Source organism: Rhinolophus sinicus, chromosome 14 (assembly GCF_057876585.1).
Source record: "Rhinolophus sinicus isolate RSI-liver-muscle chromosome 14, RSI-T2T, whole genome shotgun sequence".
Classification (NCBI taxonomy): Eukaryota; Metazoa; Chordata; class Mammalia; order Chiroptera; family Rhinolophidae; genus Rhinolophus; species Rhinolophus sinicus.
This window is the reverse complement of record NC_142514.1, coordinates 18,488,967-18,512,896: the sequence shown is the minus strand read 5'-3', so window position 1 is coordinate 18,512,896 and position 23,930 is coordinate 18,488,967. Positions and strand designations below refer to the sequence as shown.

Sequence of the window (23,930 nt, the reverse complement as noted above, 5' to 3'; positions counted from 1 at the left end):
CAGAAACATCCATCCCAAGTCCCTGCCTGCAGACCGCATCCTACCAGCACTCTCCAAGGACAAAGAAGAGGAGATCCGCAAAATCCTGAGGAACAACTTGCAGAAGACCAGGCAGCGGGTGAGGGGCTGCTCCCTGCCTGGGCCCCCTACAGTGGAGGAGCCCCGTGTCTCCCTGTCTGCTCCAGCCTCTCCGCACACATGCCCAGAGCTGCCCTGGCCTCTCCAGGCCCAGCTTCCAGAGCCTGCCCTGCCTGACATCTCTTCTTCCCACAGCTGCGGTCTTACAATAGACACACGCTGGTGGCAGATCCGTACGAGGAGGCCTGGAACCAGATGCTGCTCCGGAGACAGAAGGCCCGGCAGCTGGAGCAGAAGGTGTGTCTGGGACTGGGGTGGCTCCTTTCTTGGGGACTCTGGGTCCCTCCTCGTCCCGCACTCCCCACCAAGCCCTTTTGAAGACAGCACTCTGATCTGGGTTTTTTGGGCCTCCTCTACCAGTTTTCAAGGCTGATACCCAAGGAAGGTTCCAGAAAGCCTTCTCCACCTCCTCCCCATTAGGCTCAGTGAAGAGGCCAGGCCCCTCGTCACATCCTCAGGCTTCTGTGCTAGAAGAGTCTCCAGGTGCTCTAGCCCTTCATTTTGTTGTGAGAAAACTAAGGCCCAGGGGGAAAGACTGCTGTCCAAAAGCACAAAGGAAGGCACACATTTGTTCAGGAAACGTGTTGAGTGGTCCCGACGTGCGAAGCAGCAGCGTAGCCTCTTAGTCCTTGGATGAGTCAGCCCAGTTCCTCCCTTACGAGCTGCTCACACAGTGGCCCGTGCAGGGCAGGAGGTGCCGGGGGCCCTGAGCACCCCAAACAGGACGGGGTCAGGGCAAGCTTAGGAGCCAGAGCCAGGGTGAAGGGAGTGTGGGCAGAGGAAGGTTCAGGAAGAAAGAAGAGCGTGTGCCTAAGATCCCAATCACAGAAAGTGGCCCATTCTAGAAACGGAGAGGGCTCAGCTTTCAAGGAAGCTTGTGAATGGTGTAAGGGTTTGGGCTATATTCTTCAGGCATGGAGAGCTATGGAGGGTTCTCGGTAAGGGAGTGACATGGAAAGGGGTGGAGGTGGCCCAGATTAGGGTGGTGACGGGGAGATAGAAAGGAGTAGATAGATTTAAGGGACATTTAGGAGGTAGAACCAGCAAGACTTGGTCACCAGTTTGAGGTGGGGCTGAGGGAAGAGAAAAAGGAGCTGGGTAATGTCTAGCCTTCTGATTTGGGTAGCTAGGAGTAGTGGCGGTGACAGGAGATGCCAGGAAGGAACAAAGATGTGAGGGAAGATAAGGAACTGAGTTTAGTTTCCACATGTTGCATTGAGATACCTGGGGGTCATCCAGGGCGCATGTGTCCACTCCTGAGTTGACTGTATGGGTCTGTACATCGGGGCAGGTGTAGAGTAGAGCTAGAGACTGGGGCAGTGCCACTGGGACCGGGAGGGCAGCGCAGGAGTGTTCAGGGCTGCCCAGGAGATTGCATAGCTTGAGGGGAGACTGGGCCAAGCCCTCAGGAACCCCTGAAGTGCCAGCATGGCTCAGGCAGGTGAAGAGCTTAGTGAGGAACTGCCAAGAGGGAGCGAGCGCCCTGAATACGCCTGTGGCCACCAGTGTTGGGTGCCATCCAGAGGGGCTGCCCAAGCTCACAGCTGTCTGCTCTTTCTCCTGCAGATCAACAACTACCTGACAGTGCCAGCCCACAAGCTGGACTCACCCACCATGTCTCGGGCCCGCATTGGCTCAGGTAAGGCAGGGCACAGGGTGCCTGGTGAGGGGCCTCGCAGCTGGGCGCTCGGTGCCACTGACTCCTGAAGATGAGGCTCCAACAGGAAGGGCCTCAGGGAGCCAGTGGGGAGCACAGGCTTCTTCTTCCCCAGTCATGAGCTCCTCCTCCATCAGGTGGAGTTGGGGGAATGGCCCTGCTGTCCTCCCCAGGAACAGGTGCTCCACGTGGGGTGACGCTGAGGACTGAAGGGAGCTGGGTGCCTGGCAGGGAGACAGGAGGGGTCTGCACCATCGGGGTCTCCAACCCGTGGGGGGCACGAGGGCAGGCCTTCTCTCAGGCCTGGGCCCCTGGGGCAGTGGTGACTCAGGAAAGAGCCCTAATGCTTGGTCTGAGGAGCGGCACCCGCCGGAGGCCCTGCTGTGAGGAGAGGAACAGTCCTACCTTTGAGACCCCAGCCTGGGAGAAGAGAAACTCTGACGAGGGTTCCTAAAGGCCCCCCTGGAGTAATTCCGAAACATCCCTCGATCGCTGCCCTCACACGGAGGTTCTGGGGGAGTTGCTGGCACAGGCTGAGGTGGGATGCGTGCTGGGCAGCGTTCAGGGGCAGAAGCCAACTGGTGCCTTGCTCTTGGCCCCCAGACCCGCTGGCCTATGAGCCGAAGGCTGACTTGCCTGTTATCACCATCGACCCAGCGTCACCACAGTCGCCCGAGTCTGTGGACCTGGTGAATGAGGAGCTGAAGGGCAAGGTCCTCGGGCTGAACCGGGACCCCAGGGTGGCTGAGGATGAAGACGATGATGGGGGCATAATGATACGGACCAAGGAGCCCTCCTCCCCAGGCACTGATGATGTCTTCACCCCTGGGCCAAGTGACAGCCCCAGTTCCCAGAGGATACAGCGCTGCCTCAGTGACCCAGGACCCCACCCTGAGCCTGGGGAAGGGGAGCCTTTCATCCCCAAGGGGCAATAGCACTGGGGCCAACGGGCGGTGCCTGTCCTACCACAGACTCTCCCACCAGAGCAGGGGCTGCTGGGAGCTGGGGGGTGCTCCCCTCCTCCATCCTGACCTGGATCGCTCCTCCCCCCACTGCATGGCAGCTGGGCCCACAGCCCCACCGCACGGCTTCCCCCTGCCTCCTGGGAAGCACCCACCCTCCCACCAGAACTGCCTTCCCAGTCCCTTTATCAAAGCTGCTGGGCTGTGAGGCAGACCCTTCCCTGTCCAGGCTCTCTCCTGTTCCCAGGGGAGGACCTCTGAGTTTCCCAGACCTCGGAGGCCCCCCCCTACTCCATCACCCTCCTCATTCAAACCAATCTTAGTTTCTAACCAAAGAGCCTCTGGCCCAGCCTTGATCCCACCTGGGAAGGGAAGTAGCCAAGGCCTGTCTTGGCCTAGGCCAGGACCTCCATTAAACGGGGAAGACCAGGGGGAGCAGGCATCTGAGGGAGGGAGGGATCAGTGCCCCATGGTAGGCCCACCCTCCTGCCAGCTCTGGCACCCTGGCCAGCCACCCCTACCTGTCCTTACTCAGCTGCAGGCTGAGGGCATCTCTGCGTCCCTGAGCTTCTCTGTATGGAGCTGGAGCACTCTGCACAGCGATGTGACTCAGCTTTCCAAACTGCTGCAGCAGGGACCACTGGGCCCTCCGGGGGCTGCTGTCAAGGGAGGAACTGTCAGGCTCCAGAAAGTGCCGCCTTTTTATGTTTTGTTTGTTCACACTTCCATGTCTGACCTACTTGCACAGAGGCCATTCCTGTTTTTAAAACATTTTGAAAAGCCCTGGCTGAATGAAGCTCTGGCACTCCCTGCTCCAGAGAATTACCCTCTTCATCTGGCTAACACTCCCCCAAATCGGTCCTCTGTCTCCTGGGCTCCCAACTGTGGCCCCAAGGCTCTGATTCCCAACCCCAGTCATGGTTCTAACTCACAGATGATGGACCTCCCGGTCCCTCTTCGCTCTTGGGCCTGACCCTCGGTTCCTGCTGGCCTGTTCTTTCTCTCATCACCCCCTCCCCCCATTGGCCCCAGGAACCTTTCTCTTCTGTGCGCCGCACCCAGCTTGTGGAAGCCCAGTCCTCAGGGGAGAAGGCCTCCCCTGAGCGTCTCCCTCCAGGCCAGGGCTGATTGGTGGGCAGAGTCCTGGGCTCCCGGAGGCCTTTGCTCACAGACACGTGCTCCTTCCCCCACTGCCACGATGGCCAGGCGCAGGTCTATTGGTGCCTGTCCTTCCCCCTCGTACTCCCTTCCCCAGGATCGTGCAATAGTCAGAGTGTCCCTCTTCCCAGCGCACTGGGAAGGCAGTGGGTGTTCATCTGTCTGCCCTCCTTTCCATGCAAGTGCAGTTTGGGGCAGGAGTCACCATGCAAGGGTAACGTTGACAACCATGTTCAAAGCCACCACAGCTGCTGCTGCTCTGCCGCCTGTACAGAAGAAACCGAATCTTTTTCATATTCTAATAAATCCGTGTGAGGTTTTGATAGAGTTGAGGGCTACTTCCTGGGCACCAGGGACTTTGGGGAGGAAGGTGGCCTGGAGGCCGGAAGGACTTGGCTCAATGACTGGCAAAGAGAAAGGCTTAATCCGCATCAGCTGCTGCTGTGGTTATGACTGTGTACCAAGCACCGGGGATACAGCTGTGAGCAAAGCGAGACACTCCCTGCCCCCAGGTGCCTTCAACCTCTGGGGAAGAACCACATCGACCAAACACATACAGACCAGGAAAAACCCAATGTGTTTGTGAATGACAGTGAAAGGTGGGGTGGGGAGGGGATGGCCAGGGGGACTTTCCTGGAGCTATCCTAGGAGAGGACTAGAGAATGAGCTGACCAGGTTAACCAGGTGAAGAAGGTTGCAGAGTTGCCGAATACTGGAATTGGGAGCTTCACAGCTAACCCCCTGGGATCTGAGAAAAGACTCGTGTGGCTTGGTCAGAGAGTAACAGGAGGGAGGCAGAGAAGGGGCCTTGCAGCCCACGGTTAAGATTTTGGTTTGTACTAAGGGCAGTGGAAAGGTTCTCACCTGTAAAGTGGGGCCAGTAACCCCTGGATGAAATGGGCTCAGCACTGTGCAGGCGTCCAGGGAACTTAGTTCAGCCAAAGTTGGATCCCTGCATTTCCAGGCGCTGACCACCAGAGGGCAGTGGGGCCTTGGCTGTCCAGGAAAGTATCTCTTGCCCAACTTGGGACCCGCGTACAGAGCTGTTTAACTCTGAAGTGGTCAGTGCCAAAAGGACCATCGGGAGGGACCACACCATCCACTTCTGTATGAGTCAGTGTCCCAACAAGAAATGGATGGTGTGTTCAAAGGGATACTGACAAGCCTTCAACTAAGGGATTCTTTACAGAGGTGTGGGAAGGGTAATCTACCAGGGGGCTAACACTAAGGAAGCCATTACAACCCCTAGACCTGAAAGGCGAGAGGAGGGAGCTGTTACCATGGGAGGGGGCTGCCCTGCCTGAACCGCAGCCATGGGGAACAACACAGCCCCTGCCAGGCAGGGACCCAGAGGATACATATTCTAATCTGGATCCTGCTAGAGCCTCCCATTGGCCAAAGCGGGCTGTAAGCCAGAAGGAAAGCCACCTGAGTGACTCCACTGAGTTCAGTCCACACAGGTCAGCTTTCCAGTAAATGGAGCCAGGGGAGAGTGGATTTAGAGGGGAGATAGGACATCCGGGCAGGGCCACTCCTTTTGCCCCCCCCCCCAACTGCTCATCCTTCAGGTGAAAAACTAATGTCCCTGTTGTTTCATGGTTACAGAACTTCAGTTTCAGATGACGAAAAAGTTTTGGAAATAGATTGTGGTGATGGTTGCACAACATTGTGAAGGTACTGGATGCCATTGTTTGTTCACTTTAAAATGATTCAGTTTACGTTATGTAAATTTCACCTCAACTTTTTAAAATGGAAGGGGGGGAGGTCATTGTCATTAGGGTAGACAGTCTCGTCAACCGCCACATGCTGTCATCCTCCCCACATCCTGTCATCCGTCAGGAATACTCACCTCGAGCCTAACTTAAAAGATTAGTTATCACTAGGGATCTGTCAATAAGACTACAGAGGGAAATAACAAAAAAACTGGTAACCCCCTCCCTCCGTGGCTGGTCAGGAGGCCTAAATTAGCCATCATGCACCCTCTTTCCACCCATTTCCAAGTTCCTCTACCAGCTGCCAGCACTTTGGCTGACTGGGTTCTTGACCTGGTGGGATGTCCCAAGCCTTTCTTCCTATGCAATTCAGGTTCTTAGTGGTCTTAGATTTGTTGGGTTTCCAAGTTTCCTGCTGACTGTCGTTGGACATGGGAGACCTGAGGCAGCCTGTAAGTCTTGGGTTCCAGACATAGCCTCCTGCCCGCCCTCCATTTTTCTTCTGGTCACCCAGTTTAGTTACCCTACCTGGTACAGTTGACCTCCTCTCTACCTTTTGGTTAAGCAACATACAAAGCTCAAAATGACGAGCGGGAAGCTCTACTTCCAGTTTAAAGGAACCACATCTGTGTTCCCTGGAGGGACTATTCCTCCTTTGGGTACCAAGGACTCCAGACCGCTGAACACAAAGTTGAGGGGATGGAAAGCAAAAATGTCTCCAGCAGGTGATTTGGAATAATAGTGAGAGGAGACACTCTCGTCTCTACCCCCTGGTCCCTGGGCCTCTGCGTCCTGGCTGTGAGAGAGGTGGAGCCATGTATTGGCTACTTACTTAACGTGTGTACTGCATCCTACCTGTTGACCACCTTACTGCCGGCTTGGTGTCGCCCAGCTGGCGCTGTAACACTGTTCAATCCAGTCAACTGCGCTAAGCGAGTCCAGTGCGTTCCACGGGTGAGACCTAAAATGAAGATAGACAACGTGCAGGATGGCATAGTGATGAATCAGCATTCTGGAACGTTCAGAAATGATGGTGCTGGCAGAAGCATTGCAGGCAGGAAAGGCAAGTCCGTATCAGGAAAGCATATTTATTACCCTGAGGTAATAAATAACTGTTCCCTTCCTGAAAGATGGGGTCAGTGTAATCAACCTGCCAATAGGTGGTCCCCCTATAGCAGTGGTTCTCAAATTTTTACACTCTTAAACATTACAAAGCATTTTTATTTATGTGGGTTATATCTATTTTACTGGAATAGAAATTAAAGCTTTAAAATATTAAACAAGTTAAATAAATTTAAATAATAAAAATTGTGAGAAGAGTAGCATTATTTGACATTTTTGAAAGTCACTTTAGTCTGGCTTAAGTCTGCTCTAGCATTCAGTCTCTTGTATGCACATCATGTAGCCTCTGGAAAATTCCACTACTCACTCATGGAAGAATGACAGTGAAAAAGGCAAAGAACATCTTAGTATTAATATGAAAGTCTACTTAAGCTCACAGAACCCCTGAAAGAATCTTGGGGATCCCCCAGAGGTTCCAGATCCCCACTTTGAGAACCATTGCCTCGGAATGATGCCATATAGGAAACTCAGCTTGCTCTTTGCTGCCAGCAGCTTGGGCAGGCACTGAGCAATGCCAGTTGCCAGATCAGATTTGGTGAAGGAAATGTGTTGAGCCTGTGTGTGTTAGTTTTCTGTGGCTGCTGTACTAAATTACCACAAACTTAGTGGCTGAAAACAACTCACATTTATTTTGCAGTTCTGGAGTTCAGATGCCTGAAATGAGTCTCGCAAGGCTAAAATCAAGGTGTTGGCTGGGCTGCATTTCTTTCCGGAGTCTCTAGAGGAGAATCTGTTTGCCCTGCCTTTTTCTGCTTCTAGAGGCTGCCTGCATCCCTTGGCTTTCACCCTCCTTCCATCTTCAAAGCCAGTCATGGCCGGTGGAGTCTTTCTCACATCCCACCACTCACACTGACTCTGCCTCCGGCTTCCACATCTAAAGACTCTTGTGATTATTATAATACATTGGGCCCAACCAGATAATTCAGGGTCATCTCTCTATTTTTAAGGTCAGCTGGTTAGCAACCTTAATTCTCTCTGTTAACCTTGATTCACTCTTCGCCTATAAAATATATTCACAGGTCCAAGGATTGGGACATGGACATCTTTGGGAGGTCATTATTCTGCCTACCACTCTCAACAGTTCCCTGTCCCTGCCACCATGGCCACATTGTATGTGGGCCCAGTGAGCAATAACCAGAGTAGCTGGGGACAGAAGTTGACACCTATAGAATGGGTCACCTTGTTCCCCCTGATTATTGAGAGCCTCCTTCACAATGGTGCATTCGTGTGGATTAAAAATAGCTTCACCACCTGCGCCCATTTCAAGCAGTCCATCCCTATATCTCTCCCTTGGACCAATCTTGGTATTTTCAAGTCCCTGCCCAGCCAGCCAACTTGTTAGCCACTGCTTATAAATCAGAGTAGATTTGTATCTCAGGTTACCTCTCCTTCCAGGCAAAATGGACAATCAGTATAACCAGAAGTTCTGCCCACTGAGAGGGTAAACTTTCATCAATCTTTTAGAGACACCCTGAATGTGGCTTTAATGCAACAGTTGTCCATTTGTGGCTGGTGCTAACACACCATGCGACTCACTTGGAAGTCATGTCTGCTTTTGCCTCCATGTTGACTGGTCATAGCAACTTCCCCAACTGTGGGTTGAGAGAGAAGCAGTGAAGCAATAAGAGCAGGTACCATCAGAATTTGAGCCACCTGTTTATGCAATTTCCTTGTGCCTTCTTGACTTGCTCAGACCTCATGTATACTCTTTAATAACAGAATGCTAGCATGCATGTCCAATTTTGTGATTACATAGATAATATCCAGTCCTTGTTGCATGGGTTACTTGGTGTCCCACAGTAAGGCATTCAGCCTCTACCACCTCCAGCTGTGAGCCAGGAGCTGTTTTTAAATGGAGACTAGTTATTGGCAGAAGAGGGCATGAAGTAATCCAAAACCCGAAGGGTCTGTACCTCTACTGCGACTCTCCTATTGGAGCTTGTCCATACAGCACCTTTTTCTGCCATAGTCACTTCCAAGTCATAAAGCTCATGTGACAGCGCAGTTGCTCTGCAGTCTGGACCTGCTGCAGAGTCTTAGGTTAACTGCAGGCCTCACTCAAAGCTTGTACTTTTGTGAGTTTTCCAGTTAATGGGCAGAAGAGCACAGCCCAATGTAGTACATGTTGCCTCAAAAATCCAGAGTCCCATCAAACATTTTGTCTCTTTCTTTGTAGTGGGCAGGATAAGTTCAGCAATTATCTCCCATTTTGGAGGAGATACCCTGACATGCCCCAGACCACTGGATACTCTAGAAAGTTCACTAACATGACATGCCTCTGAATTTTTGTGGGATTTATCACACTTCCTTTGGCATACATATGCTCTACTAAGAATCTAAAGTGTTTGCAATATCCTGCTCACTGGGCCCAATTGCCATAATGTCATCGATATAATGGCCCAGCATAATGTTTTGAACTATATCAAGATTATCAGTGTCCCTTTAGACTGTATGATGACAGAAATCAGGAGACTAGATAAAGCCCTGACATAGTAGAGTGAAGACATACTGCTGTCGCTGACAAACTATTTCTGATGATCTTTACTTAGTGGAATAGGAAAGAAAGCATTTGGGGTCAAAGATGTACACCAGGCCAAAAGTTGTGTTGATTTGTTCCAGTAAAACTGTCTAGAACCACAACTGCAATTGGCATCACACCTAACTTCACAGTAATCTACAGTCATTCTCCAAGACCCACTGTTTTTTGCACCAGCCAAATAGGTGAGTTAAATGGCGTCTTGATAGGAATGACCACCTCTACATATTTTGGATCTCTGATGGTGGCACTAGTTTCTGAGTTTCCCCTAGGAAGGTGGTATTGCTTTTGGTTCGCTGTTTTGACAGTGATGGAGTTGCAGGTTAGGGTCTTCTGTTTGGCCCTTCCACCCCTAATTGCTCTCATTCCATGAGTCAGGAAATCAGCGAGGGGATTCTGCCATTTAATTTATAGGCACAGGAGGGTCTGTGGTCCCGTTGGATCTACTTGGGCAAGAACAGATTGAAAGCCTTGAACTTGCCACTCAATGCAAGGGGGGATATTCAGAAAGGCCCTGGGGTGACTCTGAAGGATCTTTGTGCTGTGTAGGCACAGGGCAGATATGGCAGAGGACCACGCCTGGGCCTCGCCTGTCAGGACCCCGGGGTTGCAGAGCCAGTGAAAAGAACAACCCCACCAAGTCTCTTATGCTAATGGAAGGGCACTGGTTCAGAAGGAATGGGACCCCCAGACATGGGATGAGGACATTTGGGTGGAACTAAGAAACCCCAACACCCCCTGAATCGTCCTTGTTGGTGAAGACAGCACCTCCTGCCCTCGGTCTAAGGAAACAGCCATTCCTACCATAAAAATCTTCCAGTGACTTCGCTTTGGACAGCGATTTTACAGGGCTGCTGATCACCTCTCGTCCCCTCCAGGCCTATGAGAATTATATCCCAGTGTAACTCACTCAGTCAAGGCTTTCAATCTGGTGTGTGTGTGTGTGTGTGTGTGTGTGTGTGTGTTTCCTAGGGCAATCAGATGTAGCTGCAGAAGGCCACGCCAGTCTTTGTAATCACTACTGTCACCATAGTGACAAAGGGCCATAGGCGCTTACTTGTTCTCCCAATATCTTACCAGTCCATCTCTTGCCACCACCAGTCATAGAGTCAGTAACTGTGATGCCGCTACATGCCACAGATTACCATTATCCATTACCCCGTCAAGGAGGCTGTCCACTGTCTAATCAAGATGTGTGAGCAACCCAATCCCTGATCCCAGAATCCCATCTGAGGATCTGTTTCCCAGGGCTATTCTGGTACCAATTATTGTAGCAGTCAGGGCCCTGGATGGAAACAGATGGCACACTTAATGAGGTCATCGAAAAGGGTTTGATGAAAGGACTACTACAAAGTGCTGGGCAGAGTTAAAGGAGCCAAGAAAAGCTGGTGAAGCAACAGCAGGAAGCTTTTACCACCCAGGGAGCAAGGGAAGGTCCTGGAACCTGGTGAGAGCTGCAGGCTTAGGAAAGGTCAGCCTCTGTTGACCAGAGCAGAATGGACAAAGGTGAAGCGTGCGCCTGTAGTGGCAAATGGAGAACATCTGACACGATGTCCCATTTTACAGATAAGGAAACTAAGGCTTAGCTGCCCCCATGCAATTCTGCAAATAGGCCCAGAGCCCATGCACACAAATGTGTGTGTGTGCATGTGTTTGTGTGTGTGTGTTGGTGTGGAAAGAGGGAAACACAGAGCCCCATCCTGGAAGAAATGGCAGGCTGCTGGGTCAAATACACACTCAGCCTCATCTCCTCGTCCGTAACAGGGATTCCTAATTTCTACCCACAGTATCTAAGTAAAAGGATCATGTGAGAGACAGGAAAGCAATTTTCCATCAAGGAACAGTTTTTTTTTGTGTGTGTTTTTTTTTGAGGTCTTACTGTGTGCTGCATTCTGTGACCAGGGAAATGGTAGGGCTTGGGAGGGGACACTTGTGGAGAGTTGAAAACCACCTCCTTAGCCTCCAGGGCTAAGGGACTTCTGGAAGGAGGACCATGGGAATGGAACCCAGCAGCTGGAGCCCCTGAGTTCAAGATGGATGGTCTGGGGGCTGCAGAGAGAAAGCAGGAAGCCTTGGTCACGCATCTCTGGAGCTGTTCCTCCTTGCATTCCAGAGGAGCCCCTGAAACGACCTGCGTTATGGCAGGTGGAAGGGGAGGTCAAAGGTGGCTCTGAAACTAGGTGGCAGGGGGTCAGGAAACTTGTAATTTGGTCTGAGTCTGCTTAATGGATGTGTGCTCCGACGTCGACCACACTCACTGTGTCAGCAGACCACCAGCGCCAGGTCCACTGGCGGGCTTGCCAGCCCTGCCAGCCAGCCCTCCAAGCTCCCCTTTGCCTAGCCTGGTTCTATGTTGCCATAGTGTCTGAATTGGAGCATAAACAGTGTGTTGTTAGATGTGTGTTAGTTTAAGCTCTGTTCCAGGGACAGACAGTTGCTCCAATCGGGAATTCACACTGAGAGGGGAGAGGGTGGAGGTTATCAGCTGTCATTTAACCAGTGGTGCCATTCTCCAGTCCTGGCCACTAGCAGAGCTTCAGCTCATTTCATTTCCCATCAACCCCAGAGGCTATGTCAGTTAGCATACTGCATATTAGAAATGGGTCTCGTTGGTAAAAATCACGGTGTCAAGATATGCGGATTGGCTGGAGTATTATAGAAACAGTCCCCTACCCTTGCCTGAACAGGGTATAAAAACCCAGCCACCAATAGTGGTTGCCTATGGGAGCTAGGGATTGACTGAAAGGGGGATTTTTGGAGTGATGGAAGTGTTTTATATCTTGATCGGTGTGTTGTCAAATTCATTGGCTAGTACACATAGGATTTATGCATATTACTATATACAAATTTTATCTCCATTTAAATATATATATATATATACATGTATATGTATATACATATATATATTTTAATCTAGCTACCAGCCCTGGAATTCACATTCTAAATAATTAGTAGCATCCAGAGCTGCTGCTTCAAGGCAGCTTCTGGGAGCCTGGCTGGTTAACATTAGCCCAACCTGACACCTCAAACAGGGTTCTCCACAAGTTCACCATTCGTGCAACAGTGAAACAGACCTTGATCTAGTGGGGCCAATGGACAGTAGACAAGTGCACAGCTCAGTATATATATGCTAAGTGCTCTGAAGGACACAGCGAGAAACCAGGAGGGACCTTTCCATTCAGTGGTGGGGGTAGGGCCTCTGAGAAGAAGGCACCGTTCAGGCTGGAGCTGGAGGAAAACCAGCCATGACGAGTAGTAGGAAGAATGTTTGGTCAGAGGAAGGGCAGGACTGTGACATTTTTGAGAACCTGGGAGAGGCCTTTCATGGCTGGAGAACACGAGGGAGAGAAGCACAAGAGAGGCGAGCAGTGCTCAGATGACACAGACTTCGTACCTGGGCCAGGGGAGGCATGATTTTATGTGAAATGCATTGAAAACTTCTTCACATGACTTAAGCAGGGTAGTTATATGATCTGATTTATGCTTTTAAAGGGCTTGCTTTGGGCCATATGGAGAAGTGATTGAGAGGGTTCTGGAATGAAAGAAGGAAACAAGGAGACGGGAGCAGTGATGGTGGCCGGGACTCGGGTGCAGGTCGTGCTGATGGTGCGTAATTTAAAGGTATAATGACAGACCCTGGTGGGCTGAATATGAGAAGTGAGGGAAAGGCAGGAATCAAGGAAAACTCCAGGTTTCAGGCTCTAGGGACTGGGCAGGGGCGCTGCCATTCACCCAGAGACAGAACAGGATTGGGGAGCAGGAAATCTAGAGTTCCCTTTAGCACACGTTTAGTTTCAGATGCCAGTGAGAGAGCCAAGTGGAACTAGCATGTAAGTCTCCACGTAAGTGATCAGGAGCTTAGGGGAGAAGTGTGGGCCGGAGATCAAATGGTACGTGTCTCAAAGTATCTAAATAGCATCAAAATCCTCAGAACCAGATGAAATAACCTAGGGAGAGAGCGTGGATAGTGAAGGGACAAGGGGCCCGCTGGGCCACTGAGGGACCACCAACAGTTCAAGGCTGGGTGGGAGAGGAACAAACTGCGAAAGAAAGCGAGGAGGACTGGCCAGAGAGGCAGAAGAAAAGTCAGTAGAGTGTGGTATCACCAAAACCAGGAGAGAAGAGTATCTCAAAGAGGAAAAAGTGGGCAGCAGTGTTAAATGCTGCTGAGACCGTGAGTCTGATGATAACAGAAAAGGGCCCATTGGATAGAGGAACACGTGAAATACCACCTCAGGGTTTTGAGCAGCCAAATCCAGAATGTGGAGGATTCTAGAACAATGATCACATTTCTTCGCAAAAACATGTAGCAAGACCAAAAAAAAAAAAGGCTAGATGATAGATATAATAGATGAGAATTGTTGTAGATTAAATGAAATGGAAGGACTATATCAACTAAATACAATGAATGGCTCTTGTTTGAATCTTAATTCAAACTAACCCACTGTAAAAGACATTTATGGAGCAATCAGGGAAATTTGAAGGCTGGTATTAGGTAATATTAAGGAATTACTGTTCATTTTCTTATTAACAATGCTACCGTGGTCCTATTTTAAACAATCATAATATTTTTAGAAATCCATACTGAAGTATTGATTTATTTACTAATGATATAAATAACTGGGATTTGCTTTAAAATCACCCAGAAGAGTAGAGGGGAGAGAAATTGTGGGGTAAAAATGAAACATTAGCTACATGTTAATGTTTATTGAAGCTGGTTGTTTGAGTTCATGGACATTCCTTATATTGTTCTCTTTATTTTACTTATGTTTGAAATTTTCTATAATAAAAAAAAATTTAAAGAAATAAAAAATTCAAATGAAAAGTGCCATATACCAGGGGTGCCAAAAAAATGTATACAAGTGGACACTTTGGTCAACGTTGCTCAAACAGTAGTTCACTGTAATCAGAAGTGTCTAGACACTGATGGTAACAACTTTGAGCACATCTTGTAATTGCAGAAGTCAAACGTGACTTGTATTCATCTTTTGTTATCAGTATATATTGAGTATTACAATTTTAGTACAGTTTTCCTTTCTTAAAATTGTATACATTATTTTGGCACCCTCTGTATATAGTCACAGGATATGGAATACAGCATAGGGAATATAGTCAATGGAATTGTAACAAATACATATGATGTTAGAGGGGTAGTAGATTGATTGGGGGGGTTATCACTTTGTGAGGGATGTAAATGTATCACTATTATATTGTTTTATGCACCCGAAACTAATAAAAAGAAAAAGAGAGAGAGAGAGAAAAGTACCTGTTGGATTTGGCAAAATGAGTACCAATAAGTTGACAAGGTCAATCTCAGGGAATGGAAGGCAGATTGGACTGGGTTGAAGAGCGGATGGAAAATGGAGACATGTCTGAACTACTTACTCTTTTAAGATTGCTTTGTCAGGGAGAAGGGACTGGAGGCAGTAACTAGAGAAGATAAGAGTCAAGGGGTGCTGGGATAGGCAGAATTCTAAGATTCCTGCCTCCTGGTGTATGTACATGCTGTGTAATCCCCTCCTCTTGAGTACAGGCAGGATCTGTGAGTATGATGGGATATTGCTCCTGTGAACAGGTTGCATTATATGGCAAAGGTGAAAGATTTTACATGTGTAATTAAGGTCCCTAATCAGTTGACCTTGAGTTCATCAAAACATAGATTACTCTGGTGGGCCTGTCCTAACCAGGCAAGCCCTTAAAAGAGATTCTACTGACCCTGAAGGAGCAAACTGCCACATTGTGAGGAGGGACACGTGTCAGAGAACAGCTTGTGACCTCTTAAGAGCTGAGAATGTCCCCCAGTTGACAGTTAGCAAGAAAACAGGGACCTCAGCCCTACAACTGCAAGGAGTTGAATTCTGCCTCCACCTATTGAGGGTGGAAGAGGAATCCTAGTCTCAGAGGAGCTCACAGCCTTGGCCAACACCTTGCTTTCAGCCTGGTGAGACCCTGAGCAGAGAGCCCAGCGAAAACATGCTGGACTTCTGACCCATAGAAACTGACATAATAAATTTGTGTTGTTTTAAGCCACACAGAATAGAAAACTATTACCGATGATTGTTCTGTTTTGTACGGGGGAGATAGGAGATATTAGAGATATTTGTAAGCTATTATATTCCCAGTTGGAAAGAAAACACTTTAAGAACATAAAAGGGGTAGAGATTGAGAGTCAGAAGCAGGGACAGCTTCTCCAGGGCACACAGAAGCAGAAGGGTTTGCAGATTTAGTGGGAGGGAAGATAAAACAGTGTCTGTGTGATTGAAGGCTCTAATTCCATCGGTGACGAACGAGGCAAGGTCACCAAATGAGAATAAATCTAGGAAAGGAGGTAGGAAATTTAAGGAACGAGGAAAACAAATGAAACAGTCATCTTGAGAGAGTGGAGAGGGAAAATGTACTTATTAGAAAAATACAGTAGAATTTTCCATGTTGAGTATATTTGATGTTTGAGAAGAGGAAACCATTCAGCCCACGTGTATGATTTTATCAGTGCTCTTCAGATACTTGAGCACAAGCACCAGAGAGTGGGATTTGCGAAGTAAGATGAAGTGAAAGAGAGGCTACACAGTTCATATTTGCAGGGACGTGATTATCATAATAAACTATAGAATTAGGGGCAGCCTGTTAGCTCAGTTGGTTAGAACACGGTGCTCTTAACAACAAGGTTGCTGGTTCGATCCCCACATGGGCCACTGTGAGCTGCGCCCTCCACAACTAGGTTGAAACAACTACTTGACTTGGAGCTGATGGAGCCTGGAAAAACACACTTAAATAAATAAAAGTTAAAAAAAAAAAAAAAAAAAGGAAAAGAAAACTATAGAATCTAGAAGAGATCCAAAGAGAAGTAAAGATTGGAGGATACAGATAAGAACTGAGGTCAATGAACTGGACATTAAATGGGTGTGTATTCGTTATGGAAAAGGCTAAAGAGCTGTGTAACAAAGATATTCCCAAATACAGTGACTTAACAGAAGTTTGTTTTTTTCTCATGTAACAATCCTAAAATAAGTGGTCCAGATTGTTGAGGCTGCTGTGTCCCTGTAGTCATTCAGTGACCTGGTCCCCTCTATCTTGTTCCTCTGACATCCCCTAAGATGTCCTTATCTCCATGGTCAAAACACGGTCCATGTTTAGCCCAGTGGAAGGGAAATGGACATGAAGGAGAATGCATCTACATTTTAAGGCTTGTGCTTTGGGGCCTTCTGCTCACATCCACTGACAACAACCTATCATATAGCCTCACCCAGCACAAAGGAGGCTGGCAAATGCAGGTTCCATCTGGCCAGCTATATAACTCTACTACTAATACAAAAGGAGAGTAGATCTTGATGGACCGCTAGCAGTCTTTGCCATAAGGGGTCATTTAGAAAATGAGCATGGTAATTGCCATATGTGATGTCATAATTTAATAATTCCCCCATTTTGAGTATTACCTATTATTCTTAATTTTTACATCTTATAACTAATTTGCCAATTAATATCTTAGTACATAAGTCTTTGGAAGTGAGGTTTCTGGTAAGCATCTTCCTAAAAACATCTTCCTGAAAAGAAATGGCAAGCTTATAGTGAATAGGCAAAATCTAAGTGAAATGAGAGAGGTAAGCCAACGTCTGGAGCTGTTTTTCCCTGCAAACATTTGCCAACCAGGCAGAGAGGGGCTTTGGGTTTGATGGTCTCACAAAGTCCCAGACCTAACCAAGGAGAATCCGATAAGAGACCCCAAAGGTCCGCAGTCTCAGAGCAAGAGTGAACCAGAAGAAGCCAACCCTGCACCTCCAGGGGACTGCAAGGAACTAAGCCATGGTGCTACAAAGACCTTGCAGGAGGAAAAAATCATACCCCCAAGAAGTTGCCTCCTGAAGCTGTCCCTTATGCAGAATTGCATACCAAATTCACATCACCTGTCAGGGTCTACAAACATTCAGTGAACTTTTAATTTGAAATGACCGTGGGCTTGTGGTGCCCCCAGCACCTGACAGAAGCAATGCAAATGCACTCTGAAGGAATGCGTTATCATCCCAAGCCTCCAAGATTTCAACAACTTACGTTTTTAAAAATGTGAAGTGTTAACCATGCAAACAAGGGGACAAGGTACCATGTGTGACCCGAAAGGAAAAGACAGATACATTTAATTTTATCAAAATTCAGAAACTCCATAAAGAAAATGAAAAGACAAGTCCTACAATGGAATAATACTTGAACATATATCACTGATAAAGGAGTCCTATCTGGAATATATAAAGAACTCTGACAAATTCACAAGAAAAGACAAACCGACTCAATAGAAAAATTGGCTCAAATATTTGGTGATGGAAGGAGAACTGACTCTGGGTGGTGAACACACAATGGGATTTATAGATGATGTAATACAGAATTGTACACCTGAAATCTATGTAACTTTACTAACAATTGTCACCCCAATAAACTTTAATTAAAAAAAAAGAATATCATACAATGCAATTCACCACATTAACACACTAACAGAATAAAGAATAAAAATCATTGGCCATCTCAAAAAAAAAAGAAAAGAAAAGAAAAATGGGCAAATAAATTCAATAGGTACTTCACATACAAAAAAGGAAATCTAAATGGCCAATAAATACATGGAAAAATACCTAAATCCATGAATAATCAGGGAAGTGCAAAAACTACCCTGAAATATCCCTATACACATACCAGTTGGATAAAATTCAAAAGTCTTACAGGACCAAGTAGTGACAAAGGTATGACACAGGAACTCTTATAAACAGCTGGTATTAGCCCAACTACTTTGGGGAAAAGTTTGGCATTTTCCAGTAAAATGGTATAAATACTCATCTTCTGTGACCCAACAAAACCACTACTGGAAAAATACCCTAAGACATACATTCTCCGTGCACCAGGAGACATGTACAGAAATGTTCAGAGAAGAATTATTTATGTAGCTCAAAACTGGAAACAATTCAAATGCCTACCAATAGCAAAGTAGATAAATAAGTTTTGTTATAATCATATCATTGAATATTAGACAGCTATGAAAATAAATTAGAACCTCAAAACAACGTGGATTAATATTAAAAATCCAGTGCTGAGCAAAAGAAGCAAAATACAGAAGATACATAGGGAATCATGTCGTTTATATCAAATTCAAAACCAGAAACATCTAAACTATTGTATAAGGATGGATAAACTATAAAGAACTGTGAAACTATAACACTAGGAAGGGATTTCCGTAAATACAAGAATGGTAACCCCTAAGAGGAAAGGAGGGTGTGTGGTTGAGAAGGGGCACACAGGGATTCCTGTGGCACTGGCAATTTTTTGACGTGGATAGTGATTACACAGATGTTTGTTTTATAATTATACATCACACCATGCACTTATATTTAATGCACCTTTCTGTATGTGAGTTATATTTTACATTCAGGTTTTTAAATAGAAAGAAGATATTATGAACAACTTTATACGTATATACTTGAAAATATAGGCAAAATGGACAAATTTCTAGAAAACTATTACTTTCCAAAATGGAATAAAAAAGAAATTATATCTCTGAATAGTCTATAAAGAGTAATCTATTGCCACAAACTTAGCAACTTACAAAACCACATTACCTTATGAGTCCTGTGGGTTAGGGGTCTGGGCTCACCTTAGGGTGTTCTGGTTCAGGACGTCTCACAAGGCTGCAATTGTTGGCCAGGGCAGGGTCTCATCTGAAGGCTCACCTGCGGAAGGATACACTTCCAAGTTCACATGGTTGTTGGCAGAATTCAGTTCCTTAAGGGCTGTTGGACTGTGGGTCCCAGTTCCTAGCTGGCTATTGGCCTGAGACCATCTGTTTCTTGCTACATGGACCTCTCCAACATAGCCATTTGCTTCATCAAAGGGTGCAAGCCAAGACGGCAATAGGGAGAGCCTGCTAGCAAGACAGAAGTTACAATCTTATGTAACCTAATCATGAAAGTGACATTCCATTACCTTGACCCTATTCTATTGGTTAGAATCTTTTCCCAAAGTGGCTGAGCCATTTTATCCTCCCACCAACAACACGTGAACATTACAAGATCCATCAAGGGGCTTCCGATCCTGTTGGTCCTCTAAGAGCACTATTTCTCTGTGGCACTACCTTGTGCCTTTAGCCAGCACCACAACTGGAGGATTTATTCATGACTCAAAGCTATATTCTTGAAGAATCACAACCCTTGGGTGTATTTTCACCCATGTAAGGTAAAAATCCTCCATTTACTTTTACCACCATGCATGGAGGAACAAGTGGGTGCCGAGATGATCCCAGCCCACCTGAGCTCTCTCCAGGTTCCTCTCCATTTCTTCTTTACAGTAGCCTCCATTTCCTTTTCATAGTCAAGGTCAACACCCCAGCCAATACCATAATTCACTTATTACTTATTTTCTCAGTGGCCAGTGACAGTCTCAGCTTCCACTTAAGACAAATCATTTTTGCACCTCTTGATGGACCCTGTTCTCCCTCTGGGTGCTAAGTATGTACCACTCTAACTTCCCCTGCCACTGGCCCCTGGACCCACGTATTTGACTCCAGGAGAAATAGCATCATAAGTTGTTACTAGTGCAGAGTGTACTCCACAATCTGTCGATCAGCAGGTCTTACACGGTGGTCTCCCTCAGCTCATACCATAACTGAGCCTGCAGTAGGAAGTTCAACAACACTCAGCTCTGGGATGGATACAAGGAAAGACCAGTGAACCCCAGGGGCACTGGCCTACTGGCACACATCTTCAGTCTTCACAGAAACATGAGCTTCTTGGTGTTAGACAATGCCCAACAGTGGCTTCAGTAAGCTTATAAGTGGAGGTGCAGAGGGAGGCAGAGGGAAGATGAGAAAGCAAATCTAACTCTACAATAGGATCTATTGCAGGTGGACAAATTAATGCCCTTCCATGAAGGAGGGAGTATGTGTAGAAAATACATGTATTGGTCTCTGCCCACCCCCTTCCTGGAACAGAGTTCCTAAAACTCTTGTGAATTCCTGAGTGACAAGAGCACTAGAAGCATCTTTTGTTCTAATCAGATGACACTGGGTACACTCCTGGATGGCTCCTGGTCACCAGAAAGACCAAGCCATGATCAGAAGCTTGGAATTTTTAGCACCACCCCTCATGCTTCAGGAAAGGGAGAGGGGCTAGAAATGGAGTTAATAATTGATCAAGCCTACTGAAGAGGCCTCCATAAAAGTCTCAGTATGGGACTCAGAGAACTTCCAGGTGAGTGAACATATCCACATACCAGGAGAGTGACACACTCCAGCTCCACAGGGACAGAAGCTCCGTACTCGGGACCCTCCCAGACCTCACCCTGTGTAGATATGTGGGCTGTACATCTGTGCCCTTCCTCATGTCCTTTTTTCTCCCCTTCTTCCTCCTCCCCACCCCACCCCCCACTCTGGTTCAAGCCGTTGTTTCTCAGTCTAGTTGTGTAGGACACAGCTCCCTGGCCCATGCTGGTATTATGAGCTTTGCGCTCCCCCCTCCCACCACCCCGCCGGCTGAGGCAGTTGGTCACTGGTCGTTGGCTCACAGCAGCTCATGCTGGCTGCCGGCCACTCACGCTGGACACTGGACACTCACGGCAGCACACGGCAGCCCACGGCAGGTCACAGCAGCTCACACTGGCTGCCGGCCACTCGCGCTGGACACTGGCACTCACGGCAGCACTCAGCAGCCCATGGCAGCTCACACCAACCTCTGGCTGCTCACAGCAGCCCAGCTCCAGGGAGAGCTGTTGTTCACCACCTTAGCTATAGAGGTCGCAGCTCACTGGCCCATGTGGGAATCGAACCGGCAACCTTGGCGTTAGGAGCACGGCGCTCCAACCACCTGAGCCACCAGGCTGGCCCCCTCATATCCTTTAATACACTGGTAAAGGCAAGTATATGTTTCCCTGAGTTCTGTGAGCCTCTCTAGCAAATTAATCAAATCCAAGAGTGAAGAGGTCATGGGAACCTCCAATTTGTAGGCATGTTGGACACACATTGTGGGTAACCTGGGGACTTACTACTTTTGATTGGCATCTGAAGTGGGGACAGTCTCATGGGACTGAGCCCTCAACCTGTGGGATCTGACACTATCTCCAGGTAAATAGTGTCATAATTGAGCTAAATTACAGGACACTCAGCTGGTATTGTGGAAAATTGCTTGGTGTGGGGAAAAAACTCCCACACATTTGGTGACCGGAAGTGTCAGAAGTGATGTGCTCTGTAAAGGAGACACACAGGAAAGAAAAACACAGGAGAAGGACGCATAGTAAGGAAGAACTGGGTTTTTCCCAACACAGAAGAAGGAAGATCTGTGTAGGTTTTTCTAAAGCACAAGCTGTCACCAAACGCCTGGCTGAGCCTCAAAGGCACAGCTTTGGCCACTCAGAGGCCAGGCAGAGCCTCCTCCTGCCCCCACAGCCACTTTGTTCTTGGGCCAATTGATTAGGTTCTTGACCAGCTGGGGCTTATGTGAGACTCTCAGAACCCAGTACATCACCATGTAACATGTTACCCTGCTCTGGGGAAGCAGATGGAATTAACAAACTGTCACTATTAAGCAAGTTACACCAGAAGATGAATTATACATATTACAACAAGGGGAAAGAAAACGTGATGTCTGCAAAATTCTTAAGGAATTTTGTCCTTGTCCTGGGGGCAGGAGGAATGCTGTTTATTTCTATTAGAAACTTGAGGCTCTTCATACTTCAAATAAGACATGAAAGTCATACTAGAATGTCACCATTGAAGCCGTCTCAAATGATAAGAGTCACAACCAAGTTATGGCCAGTTCTGTCCCCAGGGAATAATATCCAAATGTTACTTAGTATTATCTTAGATCAGGATAATGGGGCAAGAAAAAGCCTCTGAATGGTCTGTATTTCTTGTATTAAAATTTAAGTCTCATTGCAATTTAGAAGTATCAAAGGGAAGACCCAGCTCAGGCTTAGCTTCTTGAATTTTGTCTAGGTCCTGAAAACAGAGAAGGGAAGATGGTGACACCCACATGTGTCCCCTGATTGTTAAGAGCTACCTTTCAAGGGGTGCCCTTTATTGGACTGTCACTTGGGACAAGCATTCTCTCCCAATCTGGGCCCAATCTGAGAGTCTAGCACACAGCACGTTCTTGTCACCCATCCTCCAATCTCCCTCCTTCCAAAGCCCTGCCCATGTGACAAGGCCACCAGCCACTACCCAGAGCTGACAGAGAGCCTGACCTCACCCACTTCTCCTTCTATACAAAATGGGTGACACAGTGTAGTTCCGGAAGCCCTGGGAAGGTTTCTCATCACTGTCACTGACAGAAATGGGCAGCAGTGCCACAGCAATTGATTTCTAGCTGGGGCTGACTGCTTGCGGAACCATCTGTTAACAGGCTGTGGAGAGAGCTCAGAATTGTCTGAGAAATGACCTCGAAGGCTCATCCTTGTTGCCTGGCAACTAGCAAGCCAACTGATGGCTCCCTGTTCCTGAAGGAGGGGCTGTGCCTAAACTCAACCTCCCATGGGATGAGGGTGAGGTGGGGCACAGGGGCCAAGGCCTCTGGGCTAGCACCCCAAACAGCTGACACTGAAGTTCACACTGCTTAGCATTCATTCCCCACACTCCATCATGCCCAAGGTCATTCTCATACTTGCCAATGAAAAGGGAGAACATGGCGGGGGACCAGGGTCCCACTGCCGCATAATGCCTCCAGCCTCAGACAGGGACCCAGTACCTGCTGGGGCTCTGTCCAAGAGTTCCAGTCTTCACCGAATGTTGCTGCAAATGTCTCCCATGCTCTTTGCATGGCACTGGCTCGAGTTTTCAATCCTTGGGCAACTGGTCCTAATGACCTGCATCTTAGGTGTGGGTAGAGGGAGAGGCAGCTAGAAGCCCAGGAGAGACTCTGGGGAATGAGCAGCATGCTCAGCAGCTTGCCTGGGCTTCAGGACGTGCCTGGGCCCAGTCCCTCTCCCACGTGTGCCTTCTCTCCTTGACGACAGCTGCTGCTGGGCACACCTGACTTTGTGGCAAGGTCAGAAAGCACTCAGCTCTCATCATGTGGTCCCCAGGTGCCTCATGTCAGGCTTTCTGTCTCCCCCAGGGCCCAACAGCTATGAAAGGCATGAACTGTTTCTCAAAAGAACAGTGGCTTGCAGAATGAGACACAGCTTTGCACAGAAACCCTGGCTCCTGAGCTGAGATTTGCCTCCTAGGGCTTGTCCCAGGCTCCATAGGGCACCGCTGTATGCCATAGACGCTCGGGCAATTCCAACTTTGGAGCAACTGCCATGTGTGTGGGCAGGGGTGAGGAGATGGCTGGTCCTCCACACCATCAAGAACTCCCAGTGACAGAGCTGCCTCCTGGAAGAGGATTGCACAGCACCTGCCTCGGAAGACAGATGCACCTTAGCTAAGGTTCTGGACCCTAGACCTCTGCCCACAAGCCCTCCCCTCCCTAGAAACCCCTGTTATGTTAGGCCCCTCAGCTCTACCTGCCTTTTGTTCCACTCAAGGGATCAAAATGATTTTCTTAAGACTTACTAGAGGAAAAACAATGACACTCTGTATTCTCTCTTGAGTGTATATCAGAAACATCTGGATGGGCAGCTTGCTTAAAATAGAACTGCCCAGGCCCCAGCTCTGGAGAATCTAAATCAGCAGAGCTGAGGTG

At 47.9% G+C, this 23,930-nt stretch overlaps 1 protein-coding gene across 1 annotated transcript in view; it reads left to right on the top strand.

The window, feature by feature from the left end:
• The window catches only part of SLC9A1 (solute carrier family 9 member A1), a 49,332-nt gene extending 45,090 nt beyond the window's left edge, over positions 1-4,242 (top strand). Inside the window, exons 9-12 of the mRNA XM_088790667.1 lie at positions 4-118; positions 274-375; positions 1,705-1,777; positions 2,399-4,242. Coding sequence (XP_088646793.1) covers positions 4-118; positions 274-375; positions 1,705-1,777; positions 2,399-2,730 — 622 coding nt within the window. The 3' untranslated portion in view covers positions 2,731-4,242. The remainder of the gene's footprint in view (positions 1-3; positions 119-273; positions 376-1,704; positions 1,778-2,398) is intronic.
• The last annotated feature ends 19,688 nt before the right edge of the window (positions 4,243-23,930 follow it).